We start from the raw sequence: 25663 nt of genomic DNA on the forward strand, positions 1-25663 counted from the left end.
GTGTTGACCCGTATACGATCCACTTAACTTGCTTATGATATTTTTAAATTTTAACCTATTAAATTCATTATCATATTTAAAAATAATTTTTTATACATAAAATGTATAGATTCTCTAAGATTCATAACTAAAATAACAAAAAATTAGTACAAAAATAAATTTTAGATAGAGTTTTAGTTGGACATTTATATTTGACACTAAAATTTTCTTTTCACTTTAAAATAAACAGTTACTCGCCTAACCCGCGTGTCATCGTGACATGATATGTTTATATTCGTGTCATAAATTGGTGATTCATTGATGACACGAACCCATTTAACCTCAATCTTAATCTTTTTATTTCGCGTGTTAGACGAATCGTGTTCGCGTAGCATGACCTATTTTCACACAAAATATGGTCGCGGGCTAATTTAGATGTAGAGTTCGGAAAAACTATCCAATACTCATCCAACTTGCTCACACCAAAGAGACATTTATGCAAACACATAACGAGCTTAAAAAATAAAGACAAGTGAGCTTAGAAGTAAGGAAGCACTAATTTTTGTCTATATAATCCTTAATTGAATGTAAATCTTAGTCTTTTATCATCATAATAAAATATATTTTTTTAATTCACTGAAAGCTTTTATGCGGCGAAATAATACCGTACGCTACACAATAAAGATAGCCCTTCTCTTAACTTACCAAATTGATAAAAAATAAATGTAGTCAAGATGACTCAAACTTGAGACCTCCTATTTCTCACTTATGTGATAAGACTAACCAGACCACCACCTAATTAACTCATAATAAAATATATTATAATTTTAATTTTAATATATTTATATATAATTTGGTCTTTTATGAAAATAGGGAATATTGGAATGGTGAAAAAAGTATAAGGTTAAATAATAATAATAAATTGTCTTATACTTTAATTAGCTAAAAAATAAATTAAGAAATTATTATTTTTATAGTAATATTTAATTTGATTGGTCATATATTTTCAGAAGATAATAAATGTTAAGATAAAAATAATTACATTTAAAATAACGTCCAGCAAAAAATTACAAGATAGCCAAACATATATTCTATAATTATAAATAGAAAAGGGAAAAAAATAAAAGAAAAATAGACTTATTGTGTTTAGCTGCTGCCATATGCAACTACTGTCTTGTCCAATATTCTATTTATCTTGCTCTTTAAAATTCCCATTAGACTTGCCGAGCAAAAATCTTATTTTGAAATTTTTTGATGTTGCCCCTAATAATTAATATGCATTATATTCTTATTTTTAAAATAAATATATACATTAACACAGGGGAGAATTACTATTTTATTATTATATTTTGTTAAAACTATTCAAACAAAAATTTAATTAAAATCATATTTTATATATACTTTATTAATAACATAATATCCAAGATTTATTTCTCAACGTCATTAAAGGACTTAAATTTTGTAGTAAATTTTTTAATAATGTTTAATATTTATTTATTAGTTAAAAAATAAAATATTATAAATACCTATATTAGCATAAATAGTAAAAAAAATATGAAATAATAAATCATGAAAGAAAAATAAAGGAATGAATATTATAAAATAAAATTTAATCTCAATATTAAAAAATTAACTGCTTAGTAACCAAACTAATATCAACTATTCTCTCACTAATTATTTCTCTCCTTTTACTAGTAATATATATAAAATTAGTGTTATGAAACCGAGAAAATGAAGATTTATATATATATAATTTGAATAATTAAAAACTTAAACAAACATAATAATGTATTCTATATATGTATATCATATTGTTAAAACATCTATCATGTTATGCAACTGAAATTATATTACATATACATGACATCTCATGGTCTTTTTAAAAATATTATTTAAGAAAATTAAAATTATATAAATAAAAAATAATTTTTATATTATTTACTCATAATTTTTTAAAATAATATTTATTTGGTTTTAGAATTTATATAATATAAAAGGTTCATATAGTATGAGTTTTACTACCTTTAAATAACAAATTAAGTTTGCAACAAGTTTCTACAGACAAATGTCAATATTCTGTATCAATATAGAATTACTGGGATCTATACATTAGTAAAAGTCTTTTTATAATGCCAAATTTACGTTGCTTTATAAGAATTGCATAATTTTAAAATTTCAATTAACTTTATAAATCTATCTTTAAAATATGTATATTTCTTTTTCTATTTTATTTAATCTACATTTTTTACTTAAAGTTCTAAATCATAATATTCTATGATATTTAAATCTAATTTTTTAATTATTTATCTCTAAAACGAAATTGATTATACATATTTTCATGTGAGATTATATAACTCTAGAGTATTTGATGATCTTATCTTTACTATTTATACGAATCTCAATGATATATTGTATATATTTTTTCAGTAAAGCATAAATTTAGAATTATATGTATACTTTTAAAGATAAAGAAAAATTATTTTAAAAAATGTAAAAGAAAAATAATAAAATAAAAAGCATATTTAATAAGCAATCAATATTATAGCAAATTGAGATATTGAGGTGTCACTTGAATAGAGTTTTATACCGACACAAAATTTGTTAATTCGGTACCGTAGTAGAAGCCGATATTTATTAAAGATAGATCTTTATCATATTTAAAGTATATCAATTTAGTATACAATATATTCTTTATTTTATCGAATTAAATTCTTATATTCTTATTATATGTATAGTTTCTTATTCTATCAAATTGATTTCTTATATTTTTTACCGTATTTAATATATATCTTATTTAACATATAATATAATTTATTAATTTGTCAATAAAATTTATATTTAAATAGGAAATTATTATATGTTATAAACATAAAACAAATATTTGTAAATTAATTCTTTTATTTTATTTTATTAACAAATAATAAGATTTCTAATTAAGTTAATATCCTTAACTAAATTAGAAATCTAAGATTTAGCATATCTATATCTATAGTAAATTTTTAATTACTTAATTCATTTTTTCCAATCAGATTAAAAAAAGCATTTCTTTTTTTTTTAATTAGGTAATACAACTAGGTTATGGCGATGATGCTAGTGGCGATGGTGGAGAAGTGGTGAGGTGCACTTTGCCTATGTGAGTTTGCAGTTGGGTCGTTATAAGGAAGAAAACAAAGATGGAGAATCGAGAACTGGGAAAGTCCTTTTCCCCTCCAACAACCTTTTATGCAAATTCTAAAAAAGAACGTAGTGTAGGATAATAGATGGCATTCTAGACATTTCGTAAGTACTTAAATGATGCTTTGGCTAAGAAAAAGAATGTAATGGAATTAACATTTATGGATATTTTTATTGTATTTAAAAAAAAAAAAAAAAAGGCAAAAACTGACTGGTAATTAGTAAATATAGGGATGTAATGGTAAATTTCCCTATTGAAATTCCTTAATGACCTTTCTACTTGTCACCCGTGACCTGCAATTCCATCAACTTTTTTGCTTTACAGCCTCTGTCCGGAAACGTCCAAACAGCCCGTGATAAAAAAAAAACCAACCTTTTTCACTTTCAATTGTCATTGGAAGAAAAAAAAAAAACCTCGTCTGTTCCACTATAAATACCCATTACTATGACAATGATTCCATATCACATAAAACCCACTAAATCCAGAATCACCAAATCCGGATTTTTCTCTAAATCCGGATTTTTTTCCGTTACAATGGCTTCTCTTGTCGTTCTTCTTCTTCTCTTCCTTTCCTCCTCCTCCTCCTCCTCCTCCGTCAACTCCAGCCATCACCACCGCTCAAAAAAAACACCACCAACCTTGGTCGCCACCCCGGCTGAGATCATCCAAGCTTGCAAAGCCACCAGATTCCCAGACATATGTCAATCATCTTTATCTAAATCCAATCATGTTCCTCCAAACCCTACTCCATTACAAATCATCCAGTCAGCAATTTATGTTTCCACCACCAATCTCAAAACCGCCCAATCAATGGTCAAGAGCATTCTAGATGATTCCGCCGGGAATGTAAATCGCACTGCCGCAGCTCAAATCTGCATAGAAGTGCTCGGTGATTCCGAGTACCGTATTTCATCGACGGATGAGGCTCTGCCACGTGGTAAGACTAAGGACGCTAGGGCTTGGTTGAGCGCTGCTTTGGCTTATCAGTACGATTGCTGGAGCGCTATAAAGTACGCAAATGACACGTCGGAGACTAGCAAAACGATGGCGTTTTTGAACGATTTAATTACGCTAACCAGCAACGCCTTAAGTATGGTCAGGTCATACGACATATACGGGGATAAGACCGGGTCGTGGGGCCCGCCGAAAACGGAGCGGGATGGATTTTGGGAAGGGTCCGGGTCAGGTGATTTGGGATTTAATGGTGGGTTTCCGGCGAAGTTAACGGCGGATGTGACGGTTTGTAAGGATGGCAGTCACGGGTGTTCCAAGACCATTCAGGAGGCTGTTAAAGCGGCGCCGGATAATCTGACAGGCAAAAAGTTTGTGGTGCATATAACGGCAGGCGTTTACGAGGAAACTGTTAGGATTCCGTTAACGAAGAAGAATGTTGTCTTTTTAGGAGATGGGATAGGCAAAACGGTAATTACAGGATCGTTGGTTTCCGGTAAAGGAGGAGTGACCACTTATACTTCACCCACAGTTGGTAAGTCAAGACTTTTACTTTATTTTATAACAATTTTATGCTAATTTTAGTTATTTCATTGCATTTTTTTCCTTGATTTTATTAATAGAAAAAAAATTAATTGTCCTCTATTTTCAATTCTGGTAAAAGAAAAATGCTCTGTTTTTAGATTAGACTCGAGTGGACCAATATGTCCATCTATCAATCAAAGCAATTGATTTTTAAAAATTATTTTCATTTTATTTTTTTCGGTCAAAAATATATATTCATTTAAAAAATTTTTTTATTAATTTAATTCTCGGTGACCTAAATAACTGTGTCTAGGTAAGGTAAAGAACGGTATTTGACAGAGCATTTAACAAATTAAGAAGAAAAGAAAAAAGAAGAACAGTATTTGACAATCAGCGTTGACAGAGTCATCTTTGGAAGCTTCGTCCTCCTTTCTCTTCTAGTACTTAGTACCCTTTCTTTTTTACTTCTTAGATTCTTTTCAGTTAGATCAATTAGTCTTCTCTTTACGTTTTATCACGTGAAACTCCATTTCTATTTATATGCTTATCTCCAAGCCCGTTATTCTTGAATCTCCATTGCTCTATCTTCACCAGCACCATGACTGCCCCTTCATCGTCAAAAATGTCATCAAAATTCAAATGCATACTCTTCACCGTCGTTGCTTCTCTCCTCCTTTTCTCTCTCATTGCTCTTATCCTCTTCTTCACTCTTCGACATAAAACAGACCATTCCCACTCTCCGATATCACCTTATAGCACAGAAGTACCAGTGGCTGAGATCCAATTAGCCTGCCAGGCCACACAACACCCACAAACTTGTCAATCCTCTCTAATTCAATCTGGTGCTGTTCCCCCAAATCCAACTCCACTTCAAATTATCCAATCTTCATTGGGGATCTCCTCTCAAAATCTAACCATTGCTCAATCAATGTTAAAATCCCTCCTAGAGTCTGCCGCAGGTAATCTAAACATCACTAACGTTGCCAAAAGTTGTTTGGAGATTCTGGGTTTGTCACAGTACCGAATTTCAGTATCGAATGATACTCTGATGAGTGGCAAGCTAAAGAATGTTCGAGCTTTGATGAGTGCGGCTTTGGCTTACCAATATGATTGCTATGGAGGACTGAGTTATCATGGAGGCAACACGCAGGCAATCAATGAAACGATGGCATTTCTTGACACTTTAATTGGGCTAAGTAGCAACGCTTTAAGTATGATTATCTCGTATGATTTATTCGGTAACGAAACCCGGTCGTGGCAACCGCCGAAAACGGAACGAGATGGGTTCTGGGAGGGTCCGGGGTTAAGTAGTGAAGTTGGGTTAGAAGGTGAGTTTCCGTCAAATCTAACAGCGGATGTAACGGTTTGTAAAGAGAGGATTAGTTGTTACAGAACGGTGCAGGAAGCTGTTAATGCAGCTCCCAACAACACGGTAGACCGTAGGTTTGTAATACATATAAAGGAGGGTGTTTATGAGGAGATCGTTAGAGTTCATTTTGAGAAGAGGAATGTGGTGTTTTTAGGCGATGGAATGGGAAAAACAGTTATTACCGGCTCATTGAATGTTGGTCAGCTTGGTGTCACTACTTATGAGTCTGCTACTGTTGGTAAGTGATATAATCTCATATTGACTACGGTTAGGTGAAAGAAAGAGCTCTCAGTTACTAAACTGAAAATTCTTAACAACACTTGCAGCCGGCGCGGTCCTTGAAATCCGGTGGCTCTGGAATTGGGATCAAGCTGGGGGGTTCGGGATTGTGCCGACCCTATCTACATTTAAAATATACCATTACCTCATATAACATGATATCTGATTAAAGTCAAGCTACAAAGAATCTGCTAGTGATTTTTAATGCATTATATAATGTATATGTTTACAGTCACATAAACCTAAGAGTTAGTGAAAGGCATTCTTCTTTTTTCTTTTTCATTATTTTAATACCCTCCATCACATGATCTGTATCCCAAACTGTGACATATCCCTATTCCATGCGAAGCCTAGCTGTATCGAACGACTGTGAAGGCTGATTTCAGAATTTCATTGCTTATCTTTTAAACTATTTGAACTTAAAGTTAAGTAGTTCATCCTGATCCTATAATTTGTTTTTCATTGACACCGGAAATTTTATGCTTCTTCCTCTGGCTTGCAATTTTTTTGAGAGGAGAATTTCATTAGCAGAACTTTACAATGGCTCATTTTTTTATTTGACTTGAAGGAATTTCAATGGTGAAAAAGAAATCAATTCCAATGTATTGTAAAGCTGTTGTAGATGTATTTCTCAGCCCGGTTTAATGCAGTTTTGATAAGTTTTATAATTTTGCTGTAGGTGTTCTTGGTGATGGATTCATGGCCAGCGGTATCACTTTTCAGAACACTGCAGGGCCTCCCACCCACCAAGCAGTGGCCTTTAGATCAGACAGTGATCTATCATTTATCGAGAACTGTGAGTTCATCGGCAATCAAGACACTTTGTATGCTCATTCACTTCGCCAATACTATAAATCATGCCGTATTCAAGGCAATGTGGATTTCATTTTCGGAAACTCAGCTGCTATTTTTCAAGATTGTGAAATCTTAGTCAGTCCCAGGCAAGAAAAGCCAGAAAAAGGCGAAAATAATGCAGTCACAGCACATGGCAGGATAGACCCTGCACAATCAACTGGTTTTGTGTTTCAAAATTGTTTGATCAATGGCACTCAGGAATACATGGCATTATACCGTAGCAACCCTCGTGTACACAAGAATTATTTGGGAAGGCCATGGAAGGAATATTCAAGAGTGGTTTTCATAAATTGTAACTTTGAAGCTCTTATAACACCACAAGGCTGGCTGCCTTGGGACGGTGATTTTGCTTTGAAAACGCTTTACTACGGGGAATTTAAGAACTCCGGACCAGGTTCTGATTTGTCTCAAAGAGTAACATGGAGTAGTCAAATTCCTGCTGAGCATGTAAATGCATATTCAGTGCAGAATTTCATTCAAGGAGATGACTGGATTCCTACATCTTAATTATTCAATATCAGTTATAATGATGTTGTATATTATAGATTAATAATAACATTATTTGCTTTTAAGCAATTATTTACAGTATTTATCACAAGTGGATTGAAATGGTTTTTGTTTTTTTATCAATTATAAAAATCATCTAAGTTTAAGGCTCCAAATAAAGAGATTGATTATAGGTTATGTTCCATAAGCCGTTAGCTATTCTAGTATCAGTTTAAAAGTTTAAATTAGAGGAGTAAATTTTTTTAGTTAAAAAGAAAAGAGAGAGAGAGAGAGAGAGAGAGAGAGACTTAAGTCAACAGGACAAGGGTAAAACAGGATGCATCATCCTATGCAAGAAAAGTTGAAGCATCATGACGTGACTTGCAGACAAAGTTGGCTTGAAAACAAAATGGGATTGCATGCTTCGGATGGGCTGAGGATAACTTGAGCTCAGCTTCTCAATGATGGCTCTTTGAAATGGCGTGCTTGCAGTTTCTAATTTCTCTACTTCTTCTCAATGTAATTCTTCTACTCTTTGGTTACCATTCATTGCAAGTGATAAGGTTACTTCTCCATAGGGGAATTTTGCAGTTCCAATCCTCAAATCTGGGATGTAACTTCATCACTTTAATTTGAATGTGATTGAATTAATATGAACTGAATAAATTAAATTTTTATATGCATATAAAAACTTAAAATTATATTACATTATTTATAGAAACTAACCGAATAGTCTAATTAATTAGAAGATTTTAGCTTTAACTTAATTTTTTTCATTAAATTAGTTTAGTTTTTAAAACTTTTGGCCCTTTCAATTTATATAATTAACACAGACTAACTCAAATGGTTCAATTTGATTTAGATGTTTTTCACCTTAGGTGTAAAATGGGATAATGGAGAGATCAACCAAATTAACTGATAGATTGTCTAAATATTTAATGATAATTAAGTGATGTTCAATTATTTTAATTACTGTTTCAAGTGGAATTAGGCTTTGAAAAATAAAATACAAAAGAAAACTCAAGTTTTCTAATAAATTTAAAATAATATATTGAAATGGCTTGTCACCATGTGACTGAACATCCATTTTTCACCTACATGGTGTGATTGCATGACTAAGTTTTGGATTAATTTCAAAATTAGTTTAACAAATTGATCAAAGAAGTCTAACCAAAGTCAACTAACGAAGCATTTTCTGACCCATGGGAAGATTTTTGATGCCGTTTCACATGGGGCAGGTAATTAAAACGGAGTCCTACTTCTATCATTTTCTTTATTATTTTTCTGAATATCGTTTTCAAGGCCACGTGAATGGTCAACCCACCACTGAAAAAAGGAACTTTCTAAGTATGTTACCCACTTCAATGCTTAAATATTACAAATTTGAAATGGTAGAGGGTGAATTGGGTAAAAAATGTAAAAATTTATGAGGTAAAAATGTGTAATGTGGGCTTATTTGGGTTTGATAAATTAATGTTAAAAAATTAGTATTAACCAATTAGCTAATTAGCTTGCGATCTTTAAAGCAACTCTAATGGGACTGTAGATTGTAACTTATTTAATTGTCATATCAAAAAGATTGAAAATTTTTAAAAAATATCTTCTCCAACACTGTTGTCCATTTAGTATGTGAAACTGATGGGTAAAAAAAAAAAAAAAGACACTGTGATGATCTCTGGATCTCTAATATCTCTAAACTCCTGTATTTTTTCAAAACATGATGCAAGTTAATTGCTCCGCTACTTCAATTGGTTTGTTACTAAATTGGATGACCTCTGGTTTGTCAATGAGTCTGCAATTCGTGAAAAGGTTATCTTGTTAATCAAACCAGAAATAAAACTAAAGGAACATGATGAAGATGATTGTTTAGCTATAACTTGTGGTATTTGTTTTGAATATTTTTCTGCTAAAGAAATTACCTCTTTCTGGTTGTGGCCATCCTTATTGTAAATAATGTTGGACTGGTTATATTAGCACATCTATTAATGATGATGGTCTAGCTTCTTTATCTCTAAGATGCTCTGAACCATCACTAGGTATGAGAAAGAAATTAAAAACTATAAATTACTGCTAATTATGACTATGGAAGCATCAATTTCAGTTTGATCATCAGTATTTGTAATATAACATTAACTGCTTATTTTTATCTCATGAATTCAAGTTTGTTGACATACCATGCCTACTGAATTTTTTTGGTAGATGTATTGAAAGTTTTCTTCTTTTTTTTTCCTAATCTCTACCCATTGATGTTGCTTTGATTGAGATACTTAATACATATATTAGTTTAATTTTCTAGCATTGTGTTTGTTCATAAAAATTGTTTTGGTTTACCTACTGCATGCATTAATTTTAATAGGATATTGTACCCTTTTTTGTTACTTTTATTTGGATTAAGACATCATTTGAAGAATAATAATTGCTAATGTTCGATGTGATGCTGTTTAATTTGGGGATCTTTACGCTGGCATAATTGCTTATTTTCCTTAAACAACAGTTTTATAATTCCATTATAGCCATATGGTGTTCATCTTGTATAGGTGTATATACTTTTTCTATGGATTTAGAAGATCTTAATAATCTTCCATGCTCCCAAGAGTCGCTGAATGTTTAACAGGCGAATAATTTCTCCCAACCTCCTACACTTACTAATTCTATGCCACGAGCTAATACGCCAATTCAAATCCCAAACCAATTTGCTCACTTTCCATTTCAACACAACTACACTTTCAATCCAATGAATATTCCATATCCTTCTTATGCTAATCATCAATTTGGATCTGGATACTCTTACCAAGATTTTGTAGATGATTTGAACAATCCATTTAACACTCAAACGTCTATTACATCCAAAGGATCCAAAAGAAAAATATGGTAACACAAAAGTCCAATAATTCTCAACCTTCACTTAGTAACAAAAATTGGACTAAACAAGAAGATGTTACATTGACAAAGGCATGGTTGTATATATGTCTCTGTTGATTCTAATATTGGCAATAATAAAAAAAGTACAGCTATGTGGGACCGTATTTTGCAATTATGGAGACATAATATGGGTGGGGAATATCATAATGCTCGAAACACTAATAGCCTAGGATGTCGTTGGGGAAAAATACAAGCTGCAGTGAACAAGTTCCATGGCTTCTATGAGAGACTAGAAAGACATCCACAAAGTAGAACAACCCCTGAAGATATGGTAAGTTTAATTTATTTATATTTCATACTTCTTAAATTATCAATTCTTTTTCTTTTCTTTATTTTTGTATGTATTAATATATGGTAAATTTTAACTCATATTAATCATTTTTCAGAATTTAGGTTAATGGATGCTGGTAAATATAGTTATAATAATATTAATTTGTGTTATTGTTTTTTTTTTGCATGCAATGTTTTTGTTTTTAAACAAATTGAAACTTGCTCACTCTTGTTTTGTAGAAACAAGAAACAATGCGAATGTATGAGGATGTTAACAATGGTCAAGTACTCAAATATGAACATTGCTGGGAGCTCATGGTAAAGAACCCAAAATGGTGTTCAAAGGGGCTTACAAAGACAAAGTCAAACAAGTTTAAATCAAATGTCATAAAAAAGCCACCTCCATTGGCTCCAACAAAACATGAGTCTTATTCTAATGAAGGGGATAGATGTACTATGAACAATACCGCCGCTAAAGGTATTAATGTTGAAGGGGCTATACGGCCAGAAGGAAGAAAAGTATATAAAGATAAAAAAAGGAGGTTGAATGATGAAAAGGTTGTGGTTGACGTTTTGAATAATTTGCAAAACACTCTTGACAAACAACCTAGTATATATCGAGAAGAGTTGAAGTTAAAAAAAGAAAAAGAAAAAAAGGAATTTGAATTGTGAGAGCAAATGATGGAGAAAGAGATAGAACTAAACAAGAAAGCTATAAAAGTAAAGCAACAAAATCTAATCATGAATCAAGATCTCAACAAGCTTTCACCAAGTGTGCAGGTGGCATATGAAATGTATCAAATTCAAATATTGAACGAGTGGGAAAATGATGGCCTCTTTCCAAAATGATTAATTTGATATCTTTTTGTTTTTTTTTTTTTTTTTTACACTTGCTTATTGTCAATTTTTTTACACCAAGTTTTTAATCTATCTGAAATTACTACTTAATTTTTTTTATGGCTTATGTTTAGTAATATATGTATGTCTGGTTTTGTAGGGTCTTTTACTTACTTCTATTCATGACAAATTTGGGTACATAAGAGTCTTGATAACTTCATATGGAGCATTGACAGATTAATCATAAAGGGGATACATGGTTTTAATTTTTCATTTCGTATTACTGAATTTTAGATTCTTAAGCAATTCATAATATTTTTGCATTTATAAGCATTTCATTTTAGCATTGCTTATTTGGAGATTTGAGAATTTGTACGAGATGTAGCACCTATAGAAGTGTCTTTACTTGAAAGATCACCTTTCTTGGATTTTTAATTTTATTTGTGTTTCGTTTCAATTGCTAGTGAAATTGAACTTTTTGATTTGATTAGAGTGTTTTATTAGAGAGATGAGAACTTCATTTCATGTGCCTGCAATATATTTTCCATGATATCTGATATATGTTATCAGTTGTGTTATTATTTGATGATCTCACCTATTCATATATACTTGGGTAGTGTTATCTTTGAAGGACCAAAATGCCTCTATTGCATCTGCCTGGAGCAGGGACAAAACTGAAGCTTAATGCTGAAGTAAAACATATGAGGTCCCTAATATGCTAACAGAGCATTGTTTAGCTGAAGCATCTGGTATCAAATTCAAGCTTATATGCTTACACATTATTTATACAAATATGTTTAGTAATAATATTGAAAATTATGAATTAATAAACTCAATAATAAATTTGAAACAACAATTTCGTTGTGTTGAATCCATTATGTGAGTTTTTAAAATTGGGCTTAGTATTTTGGATCAGGCTTGAATTTTATTTAAATAGGGCCCAATTAATATTATTTTGAATTATTAATTGATTAATTAATTAATTTCTATTAATTAATTAAAAGAAAAAAAATAAAAGACGTGATCTGCAGTTGTGCAAGTACTCCTCAAAGCGATTGTTCACGTATAAGAAGGTGGGGCACCAAAAGAACTAAGGGGAACATGTGTCGGTGGATCCTTTTGGTAACCACCTGTGAAGCTTATAAAGGAGCAAGGGAACCCGAACAAAGGGCCCAACCAAATTCTCCGACAAACTCAACAATCAATCCAACTCTCAAACGAGTCAATCAATTTAATTTTCAAAGCATTGTTTTTATTTCTCCTAAGAGCAGCTTATTTACATTTTCTATAATTACAAGCTTTTATTTCAATACAAGCAATTAAATTCAATTTACTTTTTCAAGCCTAGAAGTCTCTTTACAATTTTCTCTACTCAAATTTACTTTAATTGCATAACTGGTAAAGCGTTTATAGTGGATCCAACACATAGCCTAGAAGTCAGATCAAGCACACTCTAATTCCTCAGTTGGTGTACTTCACACACCTAACATGCCCGCAATTAATTCACAAATCAAGCTGTTAGCCAGCAGATCATTGCTCTTTTCTCAAAAAAGAACCAACAATGTTTAGTGGCACGTCCAGTTGGACCACTCTTGTGCATTTCATCTTTCACTTGAGTTTTGAGAGAACACCATGACTCGAAAAACTCGTTCTGTTATGGAAAAAGAAACTGATGTGGGTCTCTAGATTCGGATGGAGGACCTATGGGAGTAGGTTTGGAAGCCCTGAAAGAGGAGCATCTCCTCATGAGGAAGGAGAAATCAACTCTCCTGCTCAAAATTCCCCAGAAGTTACACTTACCCCTGACAACCTCAATCAACGCTCAGGTAAAACGACTTCTGTTTCTGATGATGTCATTAACTTTAGTTCTTCTGATGTGAAGGCGATGCTAGAAGAATAGAGAAACAATAGTCAAATGATAGCCCAATTGCTACAAACCATGAATGTTTTCATGGAGGTCACCGGAAAGAAGATTGATGTTGGGGACTCACCCATCAATCAATTTTCTACTAGCAAGTTTTCTGTTAAGGAGGGGAATGAATCTCCATCCAAGTGTGCCAAAGAACTTTGGGGGGAGGGGGGGGGGGACAACCGCCTCGAAGTCCCTCGGGGGGCATTGACAATGGTCGTGCTCTTGCTGAAGAGAGGTATCAACCACCACATCAAAGAGAGGAGCCAGTGCACCACCCCTCAAAGGCACCACTCCAGACAGGCAGCCCCACTGTCAGGCCTACAATGGCTTCTAACATTATTTTTGGGACCAGTAGTCCTATGATTAATCCATGTATTATTGAAAGGAATTTTGCACATAATGACTTTTGAACTGTTAGTTTGCTCGAAGGTGCGTTGCACGTTATTTGTACTCGTTAATTTTTATAGTAAACGTAATTTAATTTTTATATATAATTTTTTATTTTAAATTATTATATTATGAACAATTTATATTACTAAAAATCTAAGAGCATTTATAAAATAATAAAATATTTTATGAAATAATAAAATCAAAAATTCAATAATTAAATAACATATTTCTAATAATAAAACATTATTCTTAATTTCACAATCAAATTTTCATGAAAATAGAATTACTTATCAATCAATTTAAATTTTCTTATAACAATTTAAATTTAATTAACTTAATTTTTTCATATATAATATAATAGTATAAAGTGTCTATATTGTTAAAATATGAGAAACCGATATTAGTTATTATATCAATCATTTTTTAGAGCATTATCTATAATTTTGATATTTCTTTTTTTTATTTAACTGTATGCTAAAGTCTACGAGCATATAATTTTTGAGAAAAAATTCTTTCAATATATTATATGGTTTGCTATTATAATGTGTTATATCATAATTTTATAATATATATATATATATATATATATATATATATATATTTTTCTAATGAGTTTTATTTTCTATTATATCAAATAATAAATCTTAGACATATATTCCTTAATAAAAAATAATAACAAATGATATATATTATTTTTGCAGAATAAGTTATTTGTAGGAAATAACTATAACCAACCAAATTAAAAATTTATTAAAAATAATAGTTAAACATATTATATTTTTGTCGTACTTAATATGTACCTTTATGTAGTATAATATGAACAATGAAAACTAAATTATTTTTATTTTTTTAATTAATAAAATTAAAATCCTTATATATATATATATATATATTATCATATTTAATATATACATTATATACCTTATTTAATATTATATATGTGATTTCAGTTTCAAAATCACCGTTTCCAGTTATAAAAAAAATGGAACCGAATAGTTTTTATAATCCAATCTGAATTGAACCACAGCCTGACTTTCAATTAAACCGGTTGGTCTGTTCCGATTTTCAGAACAAAGATTTCATCTATTACATCAATTCTCAAGGAAAAAAAAAAGGCTTTGGTTATAAATTATTATTAAAATCAATATTGAACTCCAATTATGACTATATAGGAATTTAGTTAATCTTCTTTTCTTTTTTTTTTTTTTTTTTTTGATAAAATGGAAGGCAAAAGCCCAAGAGAGTTAATCTTTTTTCCTTATCATTTGTCTATCATCAAATAGTTTAAATGTATGAAAATTAATTTTTATTTTTGACTATATATATATATATCTAAATCACTCAAAAATGAGATGAGATAGAGGCATTTTTAAAAAAAAAAAAATCATTCTTATAAACTGAACTATTATTGTTGTATTTCTTTTGCATTCAAATTATTTATTAAATAACAAACTTCACTAAATTCATCTTATCCAGTTGCCTAAGCATTATACAAATATAGTCTATCCATCCTTGAAATAGGAAATGTTTTTAAGTAGTGCATACCTGCCATGCTATCTATTATAGTGGCAGCTCCACTTTGAGCAGCCCAACCATAGTGGCACCCTCTAGAGTATGTAGTAGTGGGTGCTATTGTCAGCCTCCTCTGGTCCATCTCCTTCACTTTCTACTATCTTATTCTATTTCTACACAGAGGAAGTGTCAAAAGTCAACAACAACCACACGCAATTCAAAATCCATGCCCTCTACCTCTAGTAGTCCAAATGCTGTTGAGCATTAAGTATGGCCGGTGCTTACACGTCCTAATATTAGTTGGCTGCCTAATTGTTTTTGGATACCCTCTCATTTTATGACAGCTTGATTATCTTTATATATATAGTTTTGACATTACAATAGCATCAATCATGGAGGCAAATTCCTACTTGCTTTGATTTACTGGTCAGATTAAACATGGGACTAAAAGTTCTCGGGTTGAAAATGATGGATTAAGAACACTGAATTTAAACCAGAGACGTATAAAAAACACTGTCCTAAAAGAATTATTTTGCTATAGGAAACATAGTAGTATGAAATTATTTGTTAAAATAATGATAAATATTTTTGAATAAAAATGCTCACAAATATCTTGCACGCAAGGAAGAAAATTCACTAGTTTGCAATCCCTTACCACACTTTTATTGCATAATATTAAGTATTTATAAATAAATAACTTTAAAAGCTTACAAATAAGCAATGTAGGACTTTTTTGAAATACACTATATTACAATAGAAACTCTATCCTAATTCTTAAGGGTGTAATATTATTTGCAATATCTATTTGAGTTATTGGATATTTAATAATGATTGATAAATTAAAATTGGTGTTATTGTTCAATTTTGTAATTGGTAACATGCCTAAGTATATAATATCTTAATTAAATCAAAATCATTGTTGGAGGCTTAAGATGAGCAGTTTATTATTTTAAGAATTGTTATTATTCAATTTGGGGTGTGAATTTTTAGGCCTAAAATGACTAATTTATTGTGCAATTTTTACTTTCCACAGATTTTCATATAGGGTAAAAGTCCATAATTATTCACTCCCTTGCTTTTGTCACACAAATTAAGGGTAAGTATGTTTTACTTGCACTTTAATTTCATCTTTGTTATTTCACAACAAACAAAAAAAAAAAAAAATAAGACCAAATGCATAAATATACTCCTCTATTTTGCAGAAAAAATCTCGTGGCATCCTAAATTTTGTAAGTGACCTATTATATCTTTGAAGTTACGAATTCTACTAATATTGTATCCCTCTTTATACTAACAGTAATATTTTTTGGTGTTTTTAGCATTCATATGCAAGTTATTCACTTAACGTGTGCTCAGTATAATATTTGGAACAACAACTTTCACATGTTTCAATTATTTAATAAGTGTTTAATTGACTAAATTTTAGAAGTTTGAGTATTCAATAAAAAAATTTTTACAAGTTGAAGTATTTAATTGTTATAATTTTATAAATTGAAGTGTTTAATAGGTTAAAGTAAAACTTAAGGTTACCATAAGATTTTTTGCGTAAAGTATAAGGATGAATTTATGCATTAGGTCAAAAAAATATATATAGATTTCTCAAAACTATATATATAACTGGAAATGGATATCGGAACATTATGATTGCTAACAATGCCCATACTGAATTTTAATTTTATTAATTAAAATATAATATAATTTAATTTTGATCGGTCATATTAATTTTCTATTTAAAGCTAAATTCTATTGGATAAAAATAAAAAATTAATTATATACTATATGAGGTGTATATTAAATATGGCAATACTATTCGGTTCTATCTTTCTTATAACTGGAACTCACGATTTTGAAACCAAAATTACATAATATAATATTAGAAAATGTATATATTAAATAATATTATATATATATATATTATTTGATGGTTAGTAAATAAGGTATTTATTAAATATGGTAAGGATATATTATATTTTTACCTTATCTAATATATATTTTATATCGTATATAATATTATTTTATCTGATAGATTTAGATTTAAATAGAAAATTAATATGACAATTGAAATTCAACTAACTTTATTTTTCAATCAATAAAATTAAAAATTTTAATAATATTTTTCGTAATCCCAATGTTCTTTCTATTTAGAATTAGATTAAACTTCACAATAGAATTTAGATTCAAATAGAAAATTAACATAACGAATTAAAATTCTACTGTCTTTATTTTTCAACCAATAAAATTAAAATCTTCAATGATATTTTTATTTATCCATAAACTTAGCAGAGGCATTTTAGATTTTTTTACACTCGGTATCTACTATTTTTTACACTATTTTAATTTTTTTATCTGTATAATATCAAACCATAAGTTTTGTTTAGATTAAAATAAACACAATTGGTTAATTTGTATTAGACTTTATCATACAAGCTACTCGTAATACTACTTCTTATGTACTTTTTTATTATTATATAATGAAAATAGTTTCAAAATAAACTTTAACATCACCCTAAAACCTAATCCTTCAGTCCATAAGTTATAAATACAAATTCTTAAAAAACCCTAATAGGTGCCCAAAAAGAAAATCAAACCATCATTCAATCTTCAACCCCTATGCTCAACTTTAATATCTATATACAAATATAATGAAAAATAATATTAAATTATTTTTTACTTCTAAGTAAAAAAAAAAAAAAAAAAAAAGATGATCTGAATTGACAATGGTAATCACTTTGGCTATAGCAGCAATATTATCTGCCCAGCGTATAAGAGAAAGGAATATATACACATACACATAAATTCTTGAAACTATAAAAAGTGACCCAAAACAAAATATATAGTTCTAATTTCTTTCCAGTTTCATAAATATTATTTTCTTTCAAATCAAACAGATTTAAACTATAAGAGAAAAAATATTAAGAAAATTAAAATACTTAATCATCAAGCAAGGAAATATAAATTTGTTATTAAATTGAAGTGATAGTAGTTAAAAATTAATTCAATAACGAAAAAAAGGAAAAAATATAAAAAATAAAAATTTAACGTATAATAAGAAATAAATTATATTAAAAAATTTCCTATTTGAATTTCAAAATTAACCACTTCTTCCATTGGAATGCCATAATTTAATGAAATTTAAAGTTGATCAAAAAAAAAAAAAAAGACTAAAGTCAAGTCAATAAATAATATTACAAAGCAAATCATGCTAGGATTTAATATTGATCGGTTAACGAGTTTAATTAAGTATTTTGTTTACCTACCGTTCTAAGCTCCAAATTTAAAATAAATAATTAAGTTAATTAATTAATGAAAATAAATTAGATAAAAGAAACGTTTTATCATTTTCAAATAAACTTTCAATTTTTTCTACAACCATACAAAAAAAAATTTTTTTTTTCTCTCTTCTAAATAAAATATTATATATATTGTATTTAAAAATTTATTTTCAAAAAATATATCCAATCAAACCATACAAATATAAAGAAAATAAATATTAAAAAATATTAATTTTCCTTTTTTTATCTCTCTCCTAAGTACCATATTTTAAATTATAATCAAAATAAAATTAAATATTTAAAAAAAATACGAAAATTTTGAAATGCCCAATTATCTATATATTTATAAAAAATAAATTTAAAAAAGATAAAAATTAAAAATTTTAAATTCTTAATGATCTATATGTTGATAAATAAAAAAAACGATTACTTAAAAGAAACGTTTTATCCTCTGCAAATAAACTCTCAATTTTTCCTACAACTATACAAAAAAGAAATACAGTTTTTTTCTTTTTTATTTCTCTCCTAAATAAAATATTATGTATATTTTATTTGAAATTTTATTTTTTAAAAAGTATATCCAATCAAATTACACAAATATAAAGAAAAAAATATACTTTTTCTCTTTTTATCTCCCTCCTAAAAAAATTATAATCAAAATATTTAAAGAATAAAATATAAAAAATTTTCAAATCAGCATCATATATATTTATTAAAAAAATTTAAAAATATAAAACTTAAAATTTTAAAATATCCATATCTATTTATTTAAAAATACTTTTTATAAATTATATCCAATCAACCAATAAAATGTAATTTTCTAATTTGGCTACGACTAAAACTATTTTAGATATTCCAAATTTTATTAAGGACAATATCAAAAATTTCATTATTTGCTCCCTATTCCCACATTTATATACAGTATAAATTATAGGTACATATTAAATGTCATAAGAATATGATATGTTTAAGTATTATTTTTAATAAATTTTTAATTTGATTGGTTATATTTATTTCCTACAAGTAACCTATTCTACAAAAATAAATGAAATTTATTATGAATTATTAAAGAATATATTAAAAGATATATTGTTTGATATGAAATAGAAAATAAAACTCACTAGAAATATTTATATAACATAAAATTATGATATAACACGTTATGTTAGCAAATTATATATTACATTAAAAGAATTTTTTTCTAAAATAAACTATAAAACTAATTAAATGCTTATAGATTTTGGCAAAAAGTAAAATAAAAAAATTAAAATAACAAATGATGTTCTAAAATAATGATTAGTATATTAATTATTACAATAGGTAATACTATTTTATCATATTTTAGTAATATAGTTAGTGTATGATATTATATTATATAAAAAAACTTAAATTAACTAAATTTAAGTTATTATAAAAAAGTGTAAATTGATTGATAAGTAATTTTATTTTTATGAAAATTTAACTGTCAAATTATGAAAATGTTTTATTTATGTTATTTCCTTGACAAGTTTTTTAATTATTGAATTTTTTATTTTATAATTTCATAACATGTTGTTTTCTATTTTATGAATATTTTTAGATTTTTAGTAATATAAACCATTCATAATATTATAATTTATATAAAAATTGATTAAAAATAATATTTAATTATAACCCGTAAAAATCAACGAGTATGAATGAGCTGTAATACAGGTTGGATGATGCTAGTAAATATATATATCCTCCCGTTTCAGCCCCTACAGTCCTTCACACTATTGGGCTTTGGTATGTGGACCTCAGGGAGCCGCCATTTTACATTTTAGTAAATTAACCAAAATTGAACGTTATGGTTTTGGGCTCACTTTGTATTAGAAGTCTCTCTCTTTCTCCTTCCGAAGATCAATAATAAGAGAAACAGAAAGGGAAATGGAATTGTACAGTGAAAATGCTATATCTTGTGAGAGGGATAATTACTATATGATCTTTATATTTTTATTAAATACATAAATAAAGATATAATTTTCAAAACCACTCTATTTAGTCTCTGTATCATAATTTTATTATACTCTAAGCTTCAAAATTTAATTTTTCTGTTAAGTGATTGCAAAATATCAAAGACACCCTTAATTTCTATATAGGGACTAAAAAGTGCAAAATTGTGAAAATTGAAGTTTCTACTAGTATATTTCATTAAACCGTAAGCATTATATAGTAATTATTTTTAAGGCACGGACATTCCACAGTCACTTAATGAAAAAATAAACAGTTTATCAAATTAATATTACTGCCATAACGAAATTGTGATGGACAGATTAAATAACGTAATTTTGAAATCTATTTCCCTGTTAATGTATTTGACAAAAGCCTAGTAATTACACCCCCAATTGGTCAAAACTGGATATGTGACTGTAAGTAAGTAGGAGAAAATTTATAGCATTGAGAAAATTGTACAATATATAATAACTCTAATAAGAACTTGCAAAAAACAAAGGTACACTATAAAAAAACGCAGCCTCAAAGATCTCTGTTCCTCCAGAACAGAATGAGTCTAAAAAACTCTTATGCCTCAAAATGAAGACAGAAAATAAAAGAAAAAAAAAAAGTATTTTCTGTATAATTTACATTAAAATAAAAGGAGGTCATAACCCAGTTAAAGAAGCTGTAGAAATAGCAGGAGGTGTTGGATTGAAAAAGTCATCATCAGTCCAATTGGTTTCACCCCAATGTCGTAACATACTCTTCCAAGAACAAAGATTATCAACACATTTCTTTAATCTTGAATCTTTGATTTGTATCTTCCAATGTCCATCCGAGTAATTTCCTTTCTGAGCTTGTCTCCTGTCATACTCTAACTGAGCTTTTTGCTTTGATTTCAGTAAACAAAACTGATGCAACTGTTGAGGCATTGCGTCATGCACTTTCCACCACCTTTCATGAGCAATATCACTTGCAAACTCTTGAAAGAAATCTACATTCCAATTACAGTCATAATCCCTGAAACAAAGCCATGGCTTTACTCCAAGATAATGAAGAACATAAAGTACTGGAGGATCAGAACCGAAAAGCCGAATTTTCTTGTTTTTAACTTGTTCTTCATCACCAACCCAGAAATGTTTCAAGAAATTCATGTGCTTTGGAATCCTATGCCACCATGTAAATATTTCATTCAAATAACCTTGATCTCCACCATTGTAGGATTCTATCTCATTTATATGTTCCATTAGTAGCTTAAATGTGCAATTTGAAGGCTCAATTACCATAACTCCGGAGTTAAAAAGAGTAGCATTGTTTCCTGTTGCAGAAATTTCTGGCATTCCAAATAAGAAATCAATATTTCTTAATATAAGCAAATCTGCATCGATGAAAATGATTTTGTCATAATCCGTTAACTGCCATAGCCGAAACTTGCTATAATTCCATTCATTGTATGCATCTTTTTCGGCTTTTGGATTTCTTATTCTTTGTATTGTCCTGATCTTCCATCCTGCAGCCTCAAGTCCACTTTTGTGATATAAACTGATCGATTCATCAACTAGAATTACGAGGTCTCTTGTTGAGCCTGACAAGCGAATGCTTTGAGCTGCTGCAATGGCTCCACAGACATAAACATGAGCAGAATGGAGAATTGTTGCATATGCTTCTCGCCGTGGATTTCCTGAATAAAATGGTTCTGTTGTACAAGAGATAATTCTGTTATTTTTAATTCCATTAACACCCTCAAAAGAAAAAAAGACGAATAAAAAAAAGGAACTGACCTTTATCCCTGTGAGGAAGAGCAAGTTCACAAGAGCCAATAGGAAGTTGAAGTTTCTCTCTCAGAACATTCAAATCAGGCTTATACAACCACACGTTTCCTTGTCGAGCCACAAGTTCCTTGCAAGGAAAAAGATTTGGTATAGGAAAACGACTAGTAATAAAAAGCAAATGAACAGGATAAAACCCTTTAGCTGCAGCAGCAAGATTTGCTGCTGCAACCTGCAAATGCAAGCGAGCAACATCTCTTGACCAATTGCATTCATTCCGACAAGGAAGCTTAACAGCAATAAGGTCAAGTCTTTTTCTTGGAACATCAACTTTTGGAAGAACTGGACAAACAGGAACTTCTGTTTCTTGTTCTTCGTCAATCCATTCTGGGTATAAAGATTCCCATGTTATGTTTCTATCAGCATAATCTAGTTGGAGAACCAGGTGTGAGACATCTGGTATTAGGTGTTTCCAATAATTAATTTCACTTTTGTTGAAGTTCAAAAAGCCAAATCCTTGATAGTCATTCTGTTCACCAAACTTCTCTATAACTTTCATCACATCATCCCAGTTAACATCTATATCCGATAAGTATCGTGGATCCGATCCTCCCCATATCCATCTGTTCACATAAATACATATATGTTGCACGGAACAGAAACGAAAATGACATTTAAAATATAATTTTTCAAAGAAAAATAATATTTTATACACAGAAACGAATACATGGAAACGTTTCCGAAATGCGAAAACACCTGTGGCTAAAAATTTTCATACATCATAGTTAAAAATCTTTACACCCTATGGCTCGAGGGAAATTAAACCTCCTGGTTATATATATATATATATATATATATATATATATATATATATATATATATATATATAAAGTTTCACGCATGAGAGGATCATAGTATTATTTCTATGTTTTGGAATTACTTAAAATAAACAGTAATAAACTGTAATGCAATTATATGTACTTTTTCAATGTAATTAAGGCTTATCAAATGTAGTCTTTCTTCATTAAGGTGTGGAAGAAGAATATTCTTAAAACTTTTTTCAATTGTCTAATTGTGACTAAAATATAACAAAAGTTTCGAGGGTCTGCCTTAATTTATTTGCATATCATCTCTGAATTTAGAAAAAATTTAATTTTAGAAATGATAATTTTTAATTTAAAAACTTTTAGGGTAAAAATATGAATAAAATTGAAATGTGGGGTTAGAAATGAAATATTAGTAAAATTTGGGGAACAATATTAGTTTCTTCAGTGAAATTAACCTAACCATATAGGCTAAAATTTAATTTTAAACGTTTTTGGGAGGTTCAAGGCCCTAATGCCGCCAGACTTTCTTAAAAATATGAAAAAAAAGAATCAATTGGACAAGATTTGATTAGTTTTTCACCCTCTTTGATCTCTTAGCAAATGCACTTTCGTTAGAAAGGATAAATTAATATTATAATCCCCTTACATTTGACCTACTTGTCATTCTGTGCTATTTATATAGTTTCTCAAGTTTGAAAAAGTAAATTATTTATTTTTTCAGATTAAATTAAATTGATTTTAACTATTAATTAAAAGTTAAATTGTTATTTCTGCCCATTGGATCTTGTAATAAATAAAAAAATTATTATATACAAATATATTCCAAAACTGTATAAATTTTAATTATTAATCAGACTTCCAATTTGACATGGTAGGACCAAGTCAAATTTAAATATTTTACATATCAAATCTAAATAGCTTAAAATAATTGGACTCACTTGCATTCTTAAAGATTGTACTTATCTTTTTGGTATAAGTGAATTCTACGTTGTGGAATAAATATGTTGTAACAAACAAATTTTCATTTATAACAAACAAACTCTAAGGCTAAATGAGTGATATGATAAAGCTAAAATATTATAAGTTCAAATTTTAATGAAAAAATAAAAAAAATAAAAAAAAAAAAAAAAAGGAAGAAAGGGAAATGTACCTTGTACCAGAGTGAGATAGATGGTCAACTTCTGGAGGGTGCATGAGTGCAATTATAGTAAAACAAATAACAATGATCAGTGCAAGTTTGAGGAGAGGAGACTTGCAGCAAGAACTCCTGTCTTGAATGGGGACATGGAACCCCTTTTCGCTTCCTTTCACTTTACTCTTCTGCAACCTTCTTTTATATATGTCTTCGCTGTTCAAGAAAGACCACATTGCAAGCATGGAAATTGTTGTTTATTTGCAATTATATTAACTATTTCCTTATTTTTAAATTATACTTAATAATTAATATGTTACAACAATTCATAATAGTTCACTCCTTTTATTTTCTTTCGGGCAATATAAAATTTATTCACAATTAATATTTTGAATCAATTTTAATGGAAACTCTCTGAACGAGAATACCATTTGGACTCAATTTTTACAAGAAGAAGTGCTCGAAAAATCGATTCATTTTGGATGAGCGAGCCAAACTGATCTTGTAGTAGTAGAAAGTTCCTACTAAAGTCCATTTAAAAGCTCCATTCTACGCAAAATGTACGTCGGAAACAAGTTTCAGAGACAAATTGATGAAGGAAAGAAGAGCATCAAGCAAGAACTCACATTGATGAAGATAAACGATGCCTAGCCTCTACTGTAGCTGGTGAGTTAACCATTGCTCCTCTCATTCCAGTTAACTAGCTATTTGGCAAAATAGAAACTAGTTCACCACCTGAAATCCCTGCAAGAAAGTACAAATGAGAGGTAATTTAATGTACAAGAAAATAATGAAACGGAAGCAAAATTAATTTAGAGAGATAGAGCAAAGAAATGTATACATGAATCAGAACTTTTCAAAGAGAATGAAGTGATTGTTTAGCAAACTTACATGAGTTTGTTGGGAGAGCTTTAGCAATATAAAAGTATGGAGAAGAAGGTTGATAGCATAGTAAGGAACAAGTACTCCAATATAGACAAAGTTAACTTTCATTTCAATTTTCCTTTCACTACAAAATTCATTTTTATTTATTTATCCTTTTTCTCACCAACTTTTTATTCTTCCTTTTTAATTTCTTTTATTATATGCTTTTTTTTCCCTTTAAAAATTGCTAAAATGACCTGATTGAAAGAAAAAAACAACTAATATTTGGTTTTGCTGCCAGATTTTATTAGATTTTTATAAATCAGAACTTTTCTTGGCTATCTAATTTAGGTGTGGGTGTAAATGGGGGCTTGTTGACTGCGA

General features: G+C 29.3%; 2 protein-coding genes across 4 annotated transcripts; one reads left to right on the forward strand and one right to left on the reverse strand.

Annotated features, from left to right (window-relative positions):
* Positions 1-3550: 3550 nt before the first annotated feature.
* On the forward strand, positions 3551-7716 carry LOC105646396 (Plant invertase/pectin methylesterase inhibitor superfamily). 2 transcript variants are annotated; one of them, XM_012232249.4, is made up of 2 exons: positions 3551-4640; positions 6958-7716. In XM_012232249.4, the coding sequence occupies exons 1-2, from the start codon at positions 3599-3601 to the stop codon at positions 7638-7640; spliced, it is 1725 nt and encodes a 574-aa protein (XP_012087639.1). In that variant the 5' UTR covers positions 3551-3598; the 3' UTR covers positions 7641-7716. The 2 variants fall into 2 exon arrangements, with proteins under 2 accessions (XP_012087639.1, XP_012087640.1); XM_012232250.4 differs by lacking the exon at positions 3551-4640 and adding an exon at positions 4745-6237.
* A 13400-nt stretch (positions 7717-21116) lies between these two features.
* Positions 21117-25451, reverse strand: PGSIP1 (plant glycogenin-like starch initiation protein 1). 2 transcript variants are annotated; one of them, XM_012232252.4, is made up of 5 exons: positions 25307-25451; positions 25042-25159; positions 24434-24631; positions 22469-23079; positions 21117-22383 (listed from the first exon to the last, which is right to left on the reverse strand). In XM_012232252.4, exons 2-5 carry the CDS (start codon positions 25104-25106, stop codon positions 21353-21355), a joined length of 1905 nt encoding a protein of 634 aa, XP_012087642.1. In that variant the 5' UTR covers positions 25107-25159; positions 25307-25451; the 3' UTR covers positions 21117-21352. The 2 variants fall into 2 exon arrangements, with proteins under 2 accessions (XP_012087642.1, XP_012087641.1); XM_012232251.4 differs by having other exon boundaries at positions 25257-25367.
* Between the last annotated feature and the right edge of the window lie 212 nt (positions 25452-25663).

The sequence above is a fragment of the Jatropha curcas genome, chromosome 3 (assembly GCF_041381405.1).
Source record: "Jatropha curcas cultivar XTBG-Jc1 chromosome 3, XTBG_Jcur_1.0, whole genome shotgun sequence".
Classification (NCBI taxonomy): Eukaryota; Viridiplantae; Streptophyta; class Magnoliopsida; order Malpighiales; family Euphorbiaceae; genus Jatropha; species Jatropha curcas.